This window comes from Haliaeetus albicilla, chromosome 10 (genome assembly GCF_947461875.1).
Source record: "Haliaeetus albicilla chromosome 10, bHalAlb1.1, whole genome shotgun sequence".
NCBI lineage: Eukaryota > Metazoa > Chordata > Aves > Accipitriformes > Accipitridae > Haliaeetus > Haliaeetus albicilla.
In genome coordinates, this window is record NC_091492.1 from 25,579,374 (window position 1) to 25,595,457 (window position 16,084).

Consider the following 16,084-nt stretch of genomic DNA (forward strand, 5'->3'; position numbering starts at 1 on the left):
CCCCCCTCAAACTGCAATAAAAGCTGTGTCGCATCGCAAGGTCGACCCATGGTTTTTCTTCATCCTTCCTTCTTCTTTCCCACTTCCCCCAAACCTCGGGGCGTGTTGGTCCGGGCTGCTTGAATCTGCCACGGTAGTGCCCTTGGGGCATTTGGGCAGTTTGCTCAGTGTCTTACAACTGATGATGACAGTCCCATCTGAGTCTTGTAGAGCACATCCCACTGAGCTTCCTCTGGTCTCCCACCAGCAATCAACACAATACATTCCCAAAGCCCGCTTTGAACACGTGAAAGCGCCATAGGTGTCTTGCAGAAGCTCTTCCAAATCTCCTACCTGCTTTTATTGCCTTGTTAACGGTCACGTTTGGAGGTCCAGGGAAATGGAGAGACGACCACTGCATGTACAGGGCTGCTGGCCATGCCCCTGTGCCCAGCTAGAGGTGGGGGCCACCGGGAAGGAGTGAGATAGACACAGCCAAGCCTTCCCAAATTTCCCCTCAGAGGCCTGAAGTGGCCACGGGTATCCAGTCAGGTGAAGCACAAAGCTCTCCGAGCAGGAGGTTGGATTGTCTACCCTCCTGAGGTGCCTCCCTTCTCCAAGTATCTTCTGATCTTGTGATCCCAGGACGGCAAAGTGGTCTTGGACAGAGACAGTTCCGGCCAGAGCCACCAGGAAGGGCAGTGTGGCAGCGCGTTGGTCACTGCTGGGGAGCTCAAGAAAAGATGTCTCATCCGCAGCTGTGAACACAGAGGATGGGATAGAAGGCAGCAAAATGGCAAGAGCAGGCGTTCCTTCCTTCCACTGCCTGAACTGAAGTTTGCACGTCTTCTCTTTCCCTTGAGGGTGTTTCAGTCTCTGCCCGTCCTCACAGCTGGCCAGGTCCCCCTGCACCGACTCTCGGCCATCCACCAGGTCCTGGCTCACGTGGTGTCCCCTGTGTGTCTGCTGAGGGCACAGTGGTGGAAGGGGGTTCTGGCGACCGCGTCATGGCTGCTGTGGCTGGGTGCTTTGCGGGGGGTGTGGCAGTGTGGGCTACTTTGTGGGCTGGTGTGCAAACAAGGGCCAGCAAATCTGGTCCAGAGCACGGGGCTGTGGGAAGCTCTCCTGTCACTCTTTTCCTGGGCAGAGCCGTATCCCCAGGTGGCAGGTGGGTGACACAGGGAATCCCAGGAGGAGCTTCTGCTCCAGCAGCGGGGGCAAGACGGGGCCAAAAGTGCCTGCAAGCAGCAGTGGAAGACGGAGGAAAAACAGGGTGAGGAGGTGGTGCAGGGGTGCAGGGATGTGGAGGGGATGGAGGCACGGCAGTTGGGGAGGTGCTGGGGGTTGCTCACCGTCACCGTCTCCCCTGTCGACCCATGGCCTCCCAAGCGGCTCTGACCTGGGCCTTTGCCGTTGGAGCGTCTCCGTTGGCATCCCAATCCCCGCGGCCCTGAGGCTGCAGGCAGCCCCTGGGGAATGGCCAGAGTGGGCGGCAAACTCACTGTGGGGCCCAACAGCTCTTCTTGGGCTGTAGAGTGCAGGAGCCCAAAGTGGGGGGAAGACAGGGAAGGGAAAGAGGGAGAAGGTGTTGGTGAAGGAGACGAGCACGATCCCTGCTGCATAAGAGTGGCTGGTGGAGGGACGTGCTGCCAAGGGCAGGCAGGAGGAAGCACAGCAGGTCCTGCAGGTGCCCCTGACGAGGCCCCGGGTGGGAGCTGGCTGGGGCGGCCCAGGGAGCCAAGGCTGCCACTCGGGGTACTGGGTATGGAGGAAGGATGAAGAAAAACCATGGGTCGACCTTGCGATGCGACACAGCTTTTATTGCAGTTTGAGGGGAGGAGGCAGCTGGGAGAAGAGCAGGGCCCCGGCCAAGGGCAGCCCCACATCTCCTGGCAGCCGGCAGAGCCAGAGTGAGCATCAGCCGTGCCGCAGGAGCAGGCGCTTAGTGCGGGTCTCTGTCATCGGGAGTCAGCGAGCTTTGAAGGGATGATCAGCAGGGCAGGAGGAAGGCAGAGCTGGGCCCCGAGCAGGCACGAGGCACCCAAGCTCCGGAGAGCAGCAATGCCGAAGGCATGTCCTTCCACGGAGCGTCGTGTCGGGACGTGCCAGGGGCTTTTCTGGAGCTCTCCTTCATCTGTGGCCGGACCCAGTGTGGGGCTTAGCAAGGCCCACAGTTGCCGTTGAGGTACCTGTGGCCTCGGCCCCAGCCGCCATATCCGCAACCCCCATAGCCTCCGTAGCCCCCGTAGCCTCCGTAGCCCCCATAGCCACCGTAGCCTCCATAGCCCCAAGAGCCTCCATAGCCCCCAAGGCCTCCAAAACCGCCACGGCCTCCAAAAGTGCCACCAAAGCCCCCTCCAACTCCGGGGGCTCCCGCCGAGCCAACAACGCTGTACTGCGGGAAGGAGCTGAGGATGGGCCCGGGGAAGGTGACCACCGAGGGCGGGGGCTGGATCACCACCGTGGAGTCGGGGCACTGCCGCACGCAGGGCTCGTTGCAGGTGTCAGCCAGCGGGGCCGGGGCGGCCACCCCGCAGGAAGGGGCGCACAGGCTGGAGCAGGACATCTTCCAGGCAGGCAAGGAGTGCTGGAAAAGGCACCGGGGATTAGGCCAGGCTGTGGGGAAGGGGCTGTATGGAGGGAGGCAGGCAGAGATCCCCAAGAGGCTTCCAAGAGCTGGACTTACCCAGTTGATTAGGAGAGTCAAGTGGAGGAAGATGGATAGAGGGCTGCAAAGGCCTCAGCTCTTTTATACGTGTCCCACACTGCCTGGGGCATCGGCCAAGGGGGTGGTGGTGGAAACCCCACGTAATCATGAAATCAGGTGAAAAAGCTTCATGACACAGATAATGAAGCGAGACAATTATATCCCTCTTCACTGGGGACTTTGGTGTGCAAACGTGCCCTGAAGAGGATAGGGGCGATGGGAGGGACAGGCCGTGACACGTCATTACATGAAAGACAAGGCGGTGCTGTAGTTGACCTCGTGCCACCAATAAACCCCGATCTGTCCCTGATCCCCCACTTTGCCTATGTAGAAGAGTCCTGGGCATCTTGCAGAAGTGCTTTGCAATCCTGGGCACAGCCATCACGCCTGTCATTAGCTCTCTTTTACAGGCTGGTAAACAGAGGCAGCGGGAGGTTGGGCAAAGGCAGAAGCCATTCCACACGCTCGGGGTGACTTCCAAATGCCCGCCATCTCTGAATGCCAGCAACAGCTGCGCATCTCACGGTCTTGGGGTCCGCAGGCATCTCTGCTAATTGCCCACCCCGAAGGCTCTGGCGGGCATTGGGATTTTTTAGGTCCCGGTTTCACTTGACGGCCATGCAAAGCGTAGAGGAGACGGGTGCCATGTGTGGCAAAACCGCCAACGCACAGGGGCCTGGTAGAGACGCGATGGGCACGGCAGTGGGGTAGAGCGCAGGAGACCTCTGAGACGGGGGACGTATATGGAGGAGCAGAAGGGCAGCAACGCGACCAGGTCACTGTCAGCTCCTTCAGCCTCATGTCTGTGAGCGTGGTCCTCCGCGAGCCCCCTCTGGAGGGACTTGATTACTCACCTGGCCACTGAGGACTGTGCCCGGAGATGCTGGCCGAGCACCCACAGAGAGCCAGGCTGCATGTGGCCACGCTCCCTACGGGCACAGGCATGCTGGGCACCGATGGCTCTGGGCGCGTGGCTGGACTGCTGCTGAGTGCTGCGTGTGGCGTGGTGGGGCACAGCAATCTTCTGCAAGATGCCCAGGATTCTTCTACGTAAGCAAAGTGAGGGATTAGGGGCAGGTCAGGGTTTATTGGTGCCGCGAGTTCAGCTACAGCAGCGCCTTGTCTTTCATGTAATGATGTGTCACAGTCTGTCCCTCCCATCACCTCTTTCTTCTCCAGGGCACATTGGCACGCCAACGTCCCCAGTGAGGAGGCACACAGTTGTCTCGCATCACTATCTGTGTCAGGAAGCTTGTCCGCTTGAATTCATAATTACCTGGGGTTTTTGCAACCGCCCCCTTGGCCGATGGCCCGGGCAGTCTGGGACATGTATAAAAGAGCTGAGGGCTTTGCAGCCCTCTATCCAGTTTCCTCCGCTTGACTCTCCTGATCATTGTGGTAAGTCCAAGTCTTACCTCCACCTTTCCTTCCTCAGCAGTGGCTTTCTCAAGGTGTCTTTTGCTGAGTGCTCCACCACACTTTCATAGCACGTGGTGAGGATGTGATGGTGCTGTTTCAGAACTATGGAAAGGATGGAAATTTAAACTCATAGGTACGATGCCCCGAGTATGCCAGTGCCCTCAAGTCCTTTGGGAGCTCGGTGATTTTCCATCTGCTTTGGATGAGGGAGTTTTGCCTCCCTCCCGTGGCCGAGTAAGAACCAGGGAGCATGAGGGCAGCAAGGGGTCTAAAGCAGCATTTCAACTCTGGAACGTGTTTTTGCTCTGACTGCCGAGATAAACCCGAGCACGCCCTGGGACACAGGTTCCACGTGTGAGAGAGGCCGGAGGGACTTCGGATCAGGCCTTGCACTGAGCCAGAGCTCTGCCTTGTCTTGCAGCTTTACCTCCCGAACCCAAGGATGTCCTGCTCCAGCCTGTGCGCCCCTTCCTGCGGGGTGGCCGCCCCGGCCCCGCTGGCTGACACCTGCAACGAGCCCTGCGTGCGGCAGTGCCCCGACTCCACGGTGGTGATCCAGCCCCCGCCCTCGGTGGTCACCTTCCCCGGGCCCATCCTCAGCTCCTTCCCGCAGTACAGCGTTGTTGGCTCGGCGGGAGCCCCCGGAGTTGGAGGGGGCTTTGGTGGCACTTTTGGAGGCCGTGGCGGTTTTGGAGGCCTTGGGGGCTATGGAGGCTCTTGGGGCTATGGAGGCTACGGTGGCTATGGGGGCTACGGAGGCTACGGGGGCTACGGAGGCTATGGGGGTTGCGGATATGGCGGCTGGGGCCGAGGCCACAGGTACCTCAACGGCAACTGTGGGCCTTGCTAAGCCCCACACTGGGTCCGGCCACAGATGAAGGAGAGCTCCAGAAAAGCCCCTGGCACGTCCCGACACGACGCTCCGTGGAAGGACATGCCTTCGGCATTGCTGCTCTCCGGAGCTTGGGTGCCTCGTGCCTGCTCGGGGCCCAGCTCTGCCTTCCTCCTGCCCTACTTGAGCATCCCTTCAAGACTTGTTGCCCCCTGACGACAGAGACCTGCACTAGGTGCCTGCTCCCGTGGCACAGCTGATGCTCGCTGTCTCTCTGCCGGCTACCAGGAGACGTGGGCTGCCCTTGGCCGGGGCCCTGCTCTTCTCCCAGCTGCCTCCCCCCCTCAAACTGCAATAAAAGCTGTGTCGCATCGCAAGGTCGACCCATGGTTTTTCTTCATCCTTCCTTCTTCTTTCCCACTTCCCCCAAACCTCGGGGCGTGTTGGTCCGGGCTGCTTGAATCTGCCACGGTAGTGCCCTTGGGGCATTTGGGCAGTTTGCTCAGTGTCTTACAACTGATGATGACAGTCCCATCTGAGTCTTGTAGAGCACATCCCACTGAGCTTCCTCTGGTCTCCCACCAGCAATCAACACAATACATTCCCAAAGCCCGCTTTGAACACGTGAAAGCGCCATAGGTGTCTTGCAGAAGCTCTTCCAAATCTCCTACCTGCTTTTATTGCCTTGTTAACGGTCACGTTTGGAGGTCCAGGGAAATGGAGAGACGACCACTGCATGTACAGGGCTGCTGGCCATGCCCCTGTGCCCAGCTAGAGGTGGGGGCCACCGGGAAGGAGTGAGATAGACACAGCCAAGCCTTCCCAAATTTCCCCTCAGAGGCCTGAAGTGGCCACGGGTATCCAGTCAGGTGAAGCACAAAGCTCTCCGAGCAGGAGGTTGGATTGTCTACCCTCCTGAGGTGCCTCCCTTCTCCAAGTATCTTCTGATCTTGTGATCCCAGGACGGCAAAGTGGTCTTGGACAGAGACAGTTCCGGCCAGAGCCACCAGGAAGGGCAGTGTGGCAGCGCGTTGGTCACTGCTGGGGAGCTCAAGAAAAGATGTCTCATCCGCAGCTGTGAACACAGAGGATGGGATAGAAGGCAGCAAAATGGCAAGAGCAGGCGTTCCTTCCTTCCACTGCCTGAACTGAAGTTTGCACGTCTTCTCTTTCCCTTGAGGGTGTTTCAGTCTCTGCCCGTCCTCACAGCTGGCCAGGTCCCCCTGCACCGACTCTCGGCCATCCACCAGGTCCTGGCTCACGTGGTGTCCCCTGTGTGTCTGCTGAGGGCACAGTGGTGGAAGGGGGTTCTGGCGACCGCGTCATGGCTGCTGTGGCTGGGTGCTTTGCGGGGGGTGTGGCAGTGTGGGCTACTTTGTGGGCTGGTGTGCAAACAAGGGCCAGCAAATCTGGTCCAGAGCACGGGGCTGTGGGAAGCTCTCCTGTCACTCTTTTCCTGGGCAGAGCCGTATCCCCAGGTGGCAGGTGGGTGACACAGGGAATCCCAGGAGGAGCTTCTGCTCCAGCAGCGGGGGCAAGACGGGGCCAAAAGTGCCTGCAAGCAGCAGTGGAAGACGGAGGAAAAACAGGGTGAGGAGGTGGTGCAGGGGTGCAGGGATGTGGAGGGGATGGAGGCACGGCAGTTGGGGAGGTGCTGGGGGTTGCTCACCGTCACCGTCTCCCCTGTCGACCCATGGCCTCCCAAGCGGCTCTGACCTGGGCCTTTGCCGTTGGAGCGTCTCCGTTGGCATCCCAATCCCCGCGGCCCTGAGGCTGCAGGCAGCCCCTGGGGAATGGCCAGAGTGGGCGGCAAACTCACTGTGGGGCCCAACAGCTCTTCTTGGGCTGTAGAGTGCAGGAGCCCAAAGTGGGGGGAAGACAGGGAAGGGAAAGAGGGAGAAGGTGTTGGTGAAGGAGACGAGCACGATCCCTGCTGCATAAGAGTGGCTGGTGGAGGGACGTGCTGCCAAGGGCAGGCAGGAGGAAGCACAGCAGGTCCTGCAGGTGCCCCTGACGAGGCCCCGGGTGGGAGCTGGCTGGGGCGGCCCAGGGAGCCAAGGCTGCCACTCGGGGTACTGGGTATGGAGGAAGGATGAAGAAAAACCATGGGTCGACCTTGCGATGCGACACAGCTTTTATTGCAGTTTGAGGGGAGGAGGCAGCTGGGAGAAGAGCAGGGCCCCGGCCAAGGGCAGCCCCACATCTCCTGGCAGCCGGCAGAGCCAGAGTGAGCATCAGCCGTGCCGCAGGAGCAGGCGCTTAGTGCGGGTCTCTGTCATCGGGAGTCAGCGAGCTTTGAAGGGATGATCAGCAGGGCAGGAGGAAGGCAGAGCTGGGCCCCGAGCAGGCACGAGGCACCCAAGCTCCGGAGAGCAGCAATGCCGAAGGCATGTCCTTCCACGGAGCGTCGTGTCGGGACGTGCCAGGGGCTTTTCTGGAGCTCTCCTTCATCTGTGGCCGGACCCAGTGTGGGGCTTAGCAAGGCCCACAGTTGCCGTTGAGGTACCTGTGGCCTCGGCCCCAGCCGCCATATCCGCAACCCCCATAGCCTCCGTAGCCCCCGTAGCCTCCGTAGCCCCCATAGCCACCGTAGCCTCCATAGCCCCAAGAGCCTCCATAGCCCCCAAGGCCTCCAAAACCGCCACGGCCTCCAAAAGTGCCACCAAAGCCCCCTCCAACTCCGGGGGCTCCCGCCGAGCCAACAACGCTGTACTGCGGGAAGGAGCTGAGGATGGGCCCGGGGAAGGTGACCACCGAGGGCGGGGGCTGGATCACCACCGTGGAGTCGGGGCACTGCCGCACGCAGGGCTCGTTGCAGGTGTCAGCCAGCGGGGCCGGGGCGGCCACCCCGCAGGAAGGGGCGCACAGGCTGGAGCAGGACATCTTCCAGGCAGGCAAGGAGTGCTGGAAAAGGCACCGGGGATTAGGCCAGGCTGTGGGGAAGGGGCTGTATGGAGGGAGGCAGGCAGAGATCCCCAAGAGGCTTCCAAGAGCTGGACTTACCCAGTTGATTAGGAGAGTCAAGTGGAGGAAGATGGATAGAGGGCTGCAAAGGCCTCAGCTCTTTTATACGTGTCCCACACTGCCTGGGGCATCGGCCAAGGGGGTGGTGGTGGAAACCCCACGTAATCATGAAATCAGGTGAAAAAGCTTCATGACACAGATAATGAAGAGAGACAATTATATCCCTCTTCACTGGGGACTTTGGTGTGCAAACGTGCCCTGAAGAGGATAGGGGCGATGGGAGGGACAGGCCGTGACACGTCATTACATGAAAGACAAGGCGGTGCTGTAGTTGACCTCGTGCCACCAATAAACCCCGATCTGTCCCTGATCCCCCACTTTGCCTATGTAGAAGAGTCCTGGGCATCTTGCAGAAGTGCTTTGCAATCCTGGGCACAGCCATCACGCCTGTCATTAGCTCTCTTTTACAGGCTGGTAAACAGAGGCAGCGGGAGGTTGGGCAAAGGCAGAAGCCATTCCACACGCTCGGGGTGACTTCCAAATGCCCGCCATCTCTGAATGCCAGCAACAGCTGCGCATCTCACGGTCTTGGGGTCCGCAGGCATCTCTGCTAATTGCCCACCCCGAAGGCTCTGGCGGGCATTGGGATTTTTTAGGTCCCGGTTTCACTTGACGGCCATGCAAAGCGTAGAGGAGACGGGTGCCATGTGTGGCAAAACCGCCAACGCACAGGGGCCTGGTAGAGACGCGATGGGCACGGCAGTGGGGTAGAGCGCAGGAGACCTCTGAGACGGGGGACGTATATGGAGGAGCAGAAGGGCAGCAACGCGACCAGGTCACTGTCAGCTCCTTCAGCCTCATGTCTGTGAGCGTGGTCCTCCGCGAGCCCCCTCTGGAGGGACTTGATTACTCACCTGGCCACTGAGGACTGTGCCCGGAGATGCTGGCCGAGCACCCACAGAGAGCCAGGCTGCATGTGGCCACGCTCCCTACGGGCACAGGCATGCTGGGCACCGATGGCTCTGGGCGCGTGGCTGGACTGCTGCTGAGTGCTGCGTGTGGCGTGGTGGGGCACAGCAATCTTCTGCAAGATGCCCAGGATTCTTCTACGTAAGCAAAGTGAGGGATTAGGGGCAGGTCAGGGTTTATTGGTGCCGCGAGTTCAGCTACAGCAGCGCCTTGTCTTTCATGTAATGATGTGTCACAGTCTGTCCCTCCCATCACCTCTTTCTTCTCCAGGGCACATTGGCACGCCAACGTCCCCAGTGAGGAGGCACACAGTTGTCTCGCATCACTATCTGTGTCAGGAAGCTTGTCCGCTTGAATTCATAATTACCTGGGGTTTTTGCAACCGCCCCCTTGGCCGATGGCCCGGGCAGTCTGGGACATGTATAAAAGAGCTGAGGGCTTTGCAGCCCTCTATCCAGTTTCCTCCGCTTGACTCTCCTGATCATTGTGGTAAGTCCAAGTCTTACCTCCACCTTTCCTTCCTCAGCAGTGGCTTTCTCAAGGTGTCTTTTGCTGAGTGCTCCACCACACTTTCATAGCACGTGGTGAGGATGTGATGGTGCTGTTTCAGAACTATGGAAAGGATGGAAATTTAAACTCATAGGTACGATGCCCCGAGTATGCCAGTGCCCTCAAGTCCTTTGGGAGCTCGGTGATTTTCCATCTGCTTTGGATGAGGGAGTTTTGCCTCCCTCCCGTGGCCGAGTAAGAACCAGGGAGCATGAGGGCAGCAAGGGGTCTAAAGCAGCATTTCAACTCTGGAACGTGTTTTTGCTCTGACTGCCGAGATAAACCCGAGCACGCCCTGGGACACAGGTTCCACGTGTGAGAGAGGCCGGAGGGACTTCGGATCAGGCCTTGCACTGAGCCAGAGCTCTGCCTTGTCTTGCAGCTTTACCTCCCGAACCCAAGGATGTCCTGCTCCAGCCTGTGCGCCCCTTCCTGCGGGGTGGCCGCCCCGGCCCCGCTGGCTGACACCTGCAACGAGCCCTGCGTGCGGCAGTGCCCCGACTCCACGGTGGTGATCCAGCCCCCGCCCTCGGTGGTCACCTTCCCCGGGCCCATCCTCAGCTCCTTCCCGCAGTACAGCGTTGTTGGCTCGGCGGGAGCCCCCGGAGTTGGAGGGGGCTTTGGTGGCACTTTTGGAGGCCGTGGCGGTTTTGGAGGCCTTGGGGGCTATGGAGGCTCTTGGGGCTATGGAGGCTACGGTGGCTATGGGGGCTACGGAGGCTACGGGGGCTACGGAGGCTATGGGGGTTGCGGATATGGCGGCTGGGGCCGAGGCCACAGGTACCTCAACGGCAACTGTGGGCCTTGCTAAGCCCCACACTGGGTCCGGCCACAGATGAAGGAGAGCTCCAGAAAAGCCCCTGGCACGTCCCGACACGACGCTCCGTGGAAGGACATGCCTTCGGCATTGCTGCTCTCCGGAGCTTGGGTGCCTCGTGCCTGCTCGGGGCCCAGCTCTGCCTTCCTCCTGCCCTACTTGAGCATCCCTTCAAGACTTGTTGCCCCCTGACGACAGAGACCTGCACTAGGTGCCTGCTCCCGTGGCACAGCTGATGCTCGCTGTCTCTCTGCCGGCTACCAGGAGACGTGGGCTGCCCTTGGCCGGGGCCCTGCTCTTCTCCCAGCTGCCTCCCCCCCTCAAACTGCAATAAAAGCTGTGTCGCATCGCAAGGTCGACCCATGGTTTTTCTTCATCCTTCCTTCTTCTTTCCCACTTCCCCCAAACCTCGGGGCGTGTTGGTCCGGGCTGCTTGAATCTGCCACGGTAGTGCCCTTGGGGCATTTGGGCAGTTTGCTCAGTGTCTTACAACTGATGATGACAGTCCCATCTGAGTCTTGTAGAGCACATCCCACTGAGCTTCCTCTGGTCTCCCACCAGCAATCAACACAATACATTCCCAAAGCCCGCTTTGAACACGTGAAAGCGCCATAGGTGTCTTGCAGAAGCTCTTAAATCTCCTACCTGCTTTTATTGCCTTGTTAACGGTCACGTTTGGAGGTCCAGGGAAATGGAGAGACGACCACTGCATGTACAGGGCTGCTGGCCATGCCCCTGTGCCCAGCTAGAGGTGGGGGCCACCGGGAAGGAGTGAGATAGACACAGCCAAGCCTTCCCAAATTTCCCCTCAGAGGCCTGAAGTGGCCACGGGTATCCAGTCAGGTGAAGCACAAAGCTCTCCGAGCAGGAGGTTGGATTGTCTACCCTCCTGAGGTGCCTCCCTTCTCCAAGTATCTTCTGATCTTGTGATCCCAGGACGGCAAAGTGGTCTTGGACAGAGACAGTTCCGGCCAGAGCCACCAGGAAGGGCAGTGTGGCAGCACGTTGGTCACTGCTGGGGAGCTCAAGAAAAGATGTCTCATCCGCAGCTGTGAACACAGAGGATGGGATAGAAGGCAGCAAAATGGCAAGAGCAGGCGTTCCTTCCTTCCACTGCCTGAACTGAAGTTTGCACGTCTTCTCTTTCCCTTGAGGGTGTTTCAGTCTCTGCCCGTCCTCACAGCTGGCCAGGTCCCCCCTGCACCGACTCTCGGCCATCCACCAGGTCCTGGCTCACGTGGTGTCCCCTGTGTGTCTGCTGAGGGCACAGTGGTGGAAGGGGGTTCTGGCGACCGCGTCATGGCTGCTGTGGCTGGGTGCTTTGCGGGGGGTGTGGCAGTGTGGGCTACTTTGTGGGCTGGTGTGCAAACAAGGGCCAGCAAATCTGGTCCAGAGCACGGGGCTGTGGGAAGCTCTCCTGTCACTCTTTTCCTGGGCAGAGCCGTATCCCCAGGTGGCAGGTGGGTGACACAGGGAATCCCAGGAGGAGCTTCTGCTCCAGCAGCGGGGGCAAGACGGGGCCAAAAGTGCCTGCAAGCAGCAGTGGAAGACGGAGGAAAAACAGGGTGAGGAGGTGGTGCAGGGGTGCAGGGATGTGGAGGGGATGGAGGCACGGCAGTTGGGGAGGTGCTGGGGGTTGCTCACCGTCACCGTCTCCCCTGTCGACCCATGGCCTCCCAAGCGGCTCTGACCTGGGCCTTTGCCGTTGGAGCGTCTCCGTTGGCATCCCAATCCCCGCGGCCCTGAGGCTGCAGGCAGCCCCTGGGGAATGGCCAGAGTGGGCGGCAAACTCACTGTGGGGGCCCAACAGCTCTTCTTGGGCTGTAGAGTGCAGGAGCCCAAAGTGGGGGGAAGACAGGGAAGGGAAAGAGGGAGAAGGTGTTGGTGAAGGAGACGAGCACGATCCCTGCTGCATAAGAGTGGCTGGTGGAGGGACGTGCTGCCAAGGGCAGGCAGGAGGAAGCACAGCAGGTCCTGCAGGTGCCCCTGACGAGGCCCCGGGTGGGAGCTGGCTGGGGCGGCCCAGGGAGCCAAGGCTGCCACTCGGGGTACTGGGTATGGAGGAAGGATGAAGAAAAACCATGGGTCGACCTTGCGATGCGACACAGCTTTTATTGCAGTTTGAGGGGAGGAGGCAGCTGGGAGAAGAGCAGGGCCCCGGCCAAGGGCAGCCCCACATCTCCTGGCAGCCGGCAGAGCCAGAGTGAGCATCAGCCGTGCCGCAGGAGCAGGCGCTTAGTGCGGGTCTCTGTCATCGGGAGTCAGCGAGCTTTGAAGGGATGATCAGCAGGGCAGGAGGAAGGCAGAGCTGGGCCCCGAGCAGGCACGAGGCACCCAAGCTCCGGAGAGCAGCAATGCCGAAGGCATGTCCTTCCACGGAGCGTCGTGTCGGGACGTGCCAGGGGCTTTTCTGGAGCTCTCCTTCATCTGTGGCCGGACCCAGTGTGGGGCTTAGCAAGGCCCACAGTTGCCGTTGAGGTACCTGTGGCCTCGGCCCCAGCCGCCATATCCGCAACCCCCATAGCCTCCGTAGCCCCCGTAGCCTCCGTAGCCCCCATAGCCACCGTAGCCTCCATAGCCCCAAGAGCCTCCATAGCCCCCAAGGCCTCCAAAACCGCCACGGCCTCCAAAAGTGCCACCAAAGCCCCCTCCAACTCCGGGGGCTCCCGCCGAGCCAACAACGCTGTACTGCGGGAAGGAGCTGAGGATGGGCCCGGGGAAGGTGACCACCGAGGGCGGGGGCTGGATCACCACCGTGGAGTCGGGGCACTGCCGCACGCAGGGCTCGTTGCAGGTGTCAGCCAGCGGGGCCGGGGCGGCCACCCCGCAGGAAGGGGCGCACAGGCTGGAGCAGGACATCTTCCAGGCAGGCAAGGAGTGCTGGAAAAGGCACCGGGGATTAGGCCAGGCTGTGGGGAAGGGGCTGTATGGAGGGAGGCAGGCAGAGATCCCCAAGAGGCTTCCAAGAGCTGGACTTACCCAGTTGATTAGGAGAGTCAAGTGGAGGAAGATGGATAGAGGGCTGCAAAGGCCTCAGCTCTTTTATACGTGTCCCACACTGCCTGGGGCATCGGCCAAGGGGGTGGTGGTGGAAACCCCACGTAATCATGAAATCAGGTGAAAAAGCTTCATGACACAGATAATGAAGCGAGACAATTATATCCCTCTTCACTGGGGACTTTGGTGTGCAAACGTGCCCTGAAGAGGATAGGGGCGATGGGAGGGACAGGCCGTGACACGTCATTACATGAAAGACAAGGCGGTGCTGTAGTTGACCTCGTGCCACCAATAAACCCCGATCTGTCCCTGATCCCCCACTTTGCCTATGTAGAAGAGTCCTGGGCATCTTGCAGAAGTGCTTTGCAATCCTGGGCACAGCCATCACGCCTGTCATTAGCTCTCTTTTACAGGCTGGTAAACAGAGGCAGCGGGAGGTTGGGCAAAGGCAGAAGCCATTCCACACGCTCGGGGTGACTTCCAAATGCCCGCCATCTCTGAATGCCAGCAACAGCTGCGCATCTCACGGTCTTGGGGTCCGCAGGCATCTCTGCTAATTGCCCACCCCGAAGGCTCTGGCGGGCATTGGGATTTTTTAGGTCCCGGTTTCACTTGACGGCCATGCAAAGCGTAGAGGAGACGGGTGCCATGTGTGGCAAAACCGCCAACGCACAGGGGCCTGGTAGAGACGCGATGGGCACGGCAGTGGGGTAGAGCGCAGGAGACCTCTGAGACGGGGGACGTATATGGAGGAGCAGAAGGGCAGCAACGCGACCAGGTCACTGTCAGCTCCTTCAGCCTCATGTCTGTGAGCGTGGTCCTCCGCGAGCCCCCTCTGGAGGGACTTGATTACTCACCTGGCCACTGAGGACTGTGCCCGGAGATGCTGGCCGAGCACCCACAGAGAGCCAGGCTGCATGTGGCCACGCTCCCTACGGGCACAGGCATGCTGGGCACCGATGGCTCTGGGCGCGTGGCTGGACTGCTGCTGAGTGCTGCGTGTGGCGTGGTGGGGCACAGCAATCTTCTGCAAGATGCCCAGGATTCTTCTACGTAAGCAAAGTGAGGGATTAGGGGCAGGTCAGGGTTTATTGGTGCCGCGAGTTCAGCTACAGCAGCGCCTTGTCTTTCATGTAATGATGTGTCACAGTCTGTCCCTCCCATCACCTCTTTCTTCTCCAGGGCACATTGGCACGCCAACGTCCCCAGTGAGGAGGCACACAGTTGTCTCGCATCACTATCTGTGTCAGGAAGCTTGTCCGCTTGAATTCATAATTACCTGGGGTTTTTGCAACCGCCCCCTTGGCCGATGGCCCGGGCAGTCTGGGACATGTATAAAAGAGCTGAGGGCTTTGCAGCCCTCTATCCAGTTTCCTCCGCTTGACTCTCCTGATCATTGTGGTAAGTCCAAGTCTTACCTCCACCTTTCCTTCCTCAGCAGTGGCTTTCTCAAGGTGTCTTTTGCTGAGTGCTCCACCACACTTTCATAGCACGTGGTGAGGATGTGATGGTGCTGTTTCAGAACTATGGAAAGGATGGAAATTTAAACTCATAGGTACGATGCCCCGAGTATGCCAGTGCCCTCAAGTCCTTTGGGAGCTCGGTGATTTTCCATCTGCTTTGGATGAGGGAGTTTTGCCTCCCTCCCGTGGCCGAGTAAGAACCAGGGAGCATGAGGGCAGCAAGGGGTCTAAAGCAGCATTTCAACTCTGGAACGTGTTTTTGCTCTGACTGCCGAGATAAACCCGAGCACGCCCTGGGACACAGGTTCCACGTGTGAGAGAGGCCGGAGGGACTTCGGATCAGGCCTTGCACTGAGCCAGAGCTCTGCCTTGTCTTGCAGCTTTACCTCCCGAACCCAAGGATGTCCTGCTCCAGCCTGTGCGCCCCTTCCTGCGGGGTGGCCGCCCCGGCCCCGCTGGCTGACACCTGCAACGAGCCCTGCGTGCGGCAGTGCCCCGACTCCACGGTGGTGATCCAGCCCCCGCCCTCGGTGGTCACCTTCCCCGGGCCCATCCTCAGCTCCTTCCCGCAGTACAGCGTTGTTGGCTCGGCGGGAGCCCCCGGAGTTGGAGGGGGCTTTGGTGGCACTTTTGGAGGCCGTGGCGGTTTTGGAGGCCTTGGGGGCTATGGAGGCTCTTGGGGCTATGGAGGCTACGGTGGCTATGGGGGCTACGGAGGCTACGGGGGCTACGGAGGCTATGGGGGTTGCGGATATGGCGGCTGGGGCCGAGGCCACAGGTACCTCAACGGCAACTGTGGGCCTTGCTAAGCCCCACACTGGGTCCGGCCACAGATGAAGGAGAGCTCCAGAAAAGCCCCTGGCACGTCCCGACACGACGCTCCGTGGAAGGACATGCCTTCGGCATTGCTGCTCTCCGGAGCTTGGGTGCCTCGTGCCTGCTCGGGGCCCAGCTCTGCCTTCCTCCTGCCCTACTTGAGCATCCCTTCAAGACTTGTTGCCCCCTGACGACAGAGACCTGCACTAGGTGCCTGCTCCCGTGGCACAGCTGATGCTCGCTGTCTCTCTGCCGGCTACCAGGAGACGTGGGCTGCCCTTGGCCGGGGCCCTGCTCTTCTCCCAGCTGCCTCCCCCCCTCAAACTGCAATAAAAGCTGTGTCGCATCGCAAGGTCGACCCATGGTTTTTCTTCATCCTTCCTTCTTCTTTCCCACTTCCCCCAAACCTCGGGGCGTGTTGGTCCGGGCTGCTTGAATCTGCCACGGTAGTGCCCTTGGGGCATTTGGGCAGTTTGCTCAGTGTCTTACAACTGATGATGACAGTCCCATCTGAGTCTTGTAGAGCACATCCCACTGAGCTTCCTCTGGTCTCCCACCAGCAATCAACACAA

At 60.0% G+C, this 16,084-nt stretch overlaps 6 protein-coding genes across 6 annotated transcripts; 3 read left to right on the plus strand and 3 right to left on the minus strand.

Moving 5' to 3' along the window:
• Window positions 1–2,055: 2,055 nt before the first annotated feature.
• LOC138687113 (claw keratin-like) lies at window positions 2,056–3,192 on the minus strand. The gene has a single exon (XM_069793085.1). The coding sequence runs from the start codon at window positions 2,543–2,545 to the stop codon at window positions 2,138–2,140; it is 408 nt and encodes a 135-aa protein (XP_069649186.1). The 5' UTR covers window positions 2,546–3,192; the 3' UTR covers window positions 2,056–2,137.
• Window positions 3,193–3,697: 505 nt separating this feature from the next.
• LOC138687114 (claw keratin-like) lies at window positions 3,698–5,037 on the plus strand. Its single transcript, XM_069793086.1, has one exon. It carries the CDS (start codon window positions 4,548–4,550, stop codon window positions 4,953–4,955), a length of 408 nt encoding a protein of 135 aa, XP_069649187.1. The 5' UTR covers window positions 3,698–4,547; the 3' UTR covers window positions 4,956–5,037.
• Window positions 5,038–7,330: 2,293 nt separating this feature from the next.
• On the minus strand, window positions 7,331–7,856 carry LOC138687115 (claw keratin-like). Its single transcript, XM_069793087.1, has one exon. The coding sequence runs from the start codon at window positions 7,818–7,820 to the stop codon at window positions 7,413–7,415; it is 408 nt and encodes a 135-aa protein (XP_069649188.1). The 5' UTR covers window positions 7,821–7,856; the 3' UTR covers window positions 7,331–7,412.
• A 1,116-nt stretch (window positions 7,857–8,972) lies between these two features.
• Window positions 8,973–10,312, plus strand: LOC138687116 (claw keratin-like). Its single transcript, XM_069793088.1, has one exon. The coding sequence runs from the start codon at window positions 9,823–9,825 to the stop codon at window positions 10,228–10,230; it is 408 nt and encodes a 135-aa protein (XP_069649189.1). The 5' UTR covers window positions 8,973–9,822; the 3' UTR covers window positions 10,231–10,312.
• Window positions 10,313–12,605: 2,293 nt separating this feature from the next.
• Window positions 12,606–13,742, minus strand: LOC138687117 (claw keratin-like). Its single transcript, XM_069793089.1, has one exon. The coding sequence runs from the start codon at window positions 13,093–13,095 to the stop codon at window positions 12,688–12,690; it is 408 nt and encodes a 135-aa protein (XP_069649190.1). The 5' UTR covers window positions 13,096–13,742; the 3' UTR covers window positions 12,606–12,687.
• A 505-nt stretch (window positions 13,743–14,247) lies between these two features.
• LOC138687118 (claw keratin-like) lies at window positions 14,248–15,587 on the plus strand. The gene has a single exon (XM_069793090.1). It carries the CDS (start codon window positions 15,098–15,100, stop codon window positions 15,503–15,505), a length of 408 nt encoding a protein of 135 aa, XP_069649191.1. The 5' UTR covers window positions 14,248–15,097; the 3' UTR covers window positions 15,506–15,587.
• Window positions 15,588–16,084: the final 497 nt, after the last annotated feature.

Coding starts and splice junctions, on each gene's coding strand:
- LOC138687113 (XM_069793085.1), bottom strand. CDS start 2,545: ATGTCCTGCTCCAGCCTGTGCGCCCCTTCCTGCGGGGTGGCCGCCCCG.
- LOC138687114 (XM_069793086.1), top strand. CDS start 4,548: ATGTCCTGCTCCAGCCTGTGCGCCCCTTCCTGCGGGGTGGCCGCCCCG.
- LOC138687115 (XM_069793087.1), bottom strand. CDS start 7,820: ATGTCCTGCTCCAGCCTGTGCGCCCCTTCCTGCGGGGTGGCCGCCCCG.
- LOC138687116 (XM_069793088.1), top strand. CDS start 9,823: ATGTCCTGCTCCAGCCTGTGCGCCCCTTCCTGCGGGGTGGCCGCCCCG.
- LOC138687117 (XM_069793089.1), bottom strand. CDS start 13,095: ATGTCCTGCTCCAGCCTGTGCGCCCCTTCCTGCGGGGTGGCCGCCCCG.
- LOC138687118 (XM_069793090.1), top strand. CDS start 15,098: ATGTCCTGCTCCAGCCTGTGCGCCCCTTCCTGCGGGGTGGCCGCCCCG.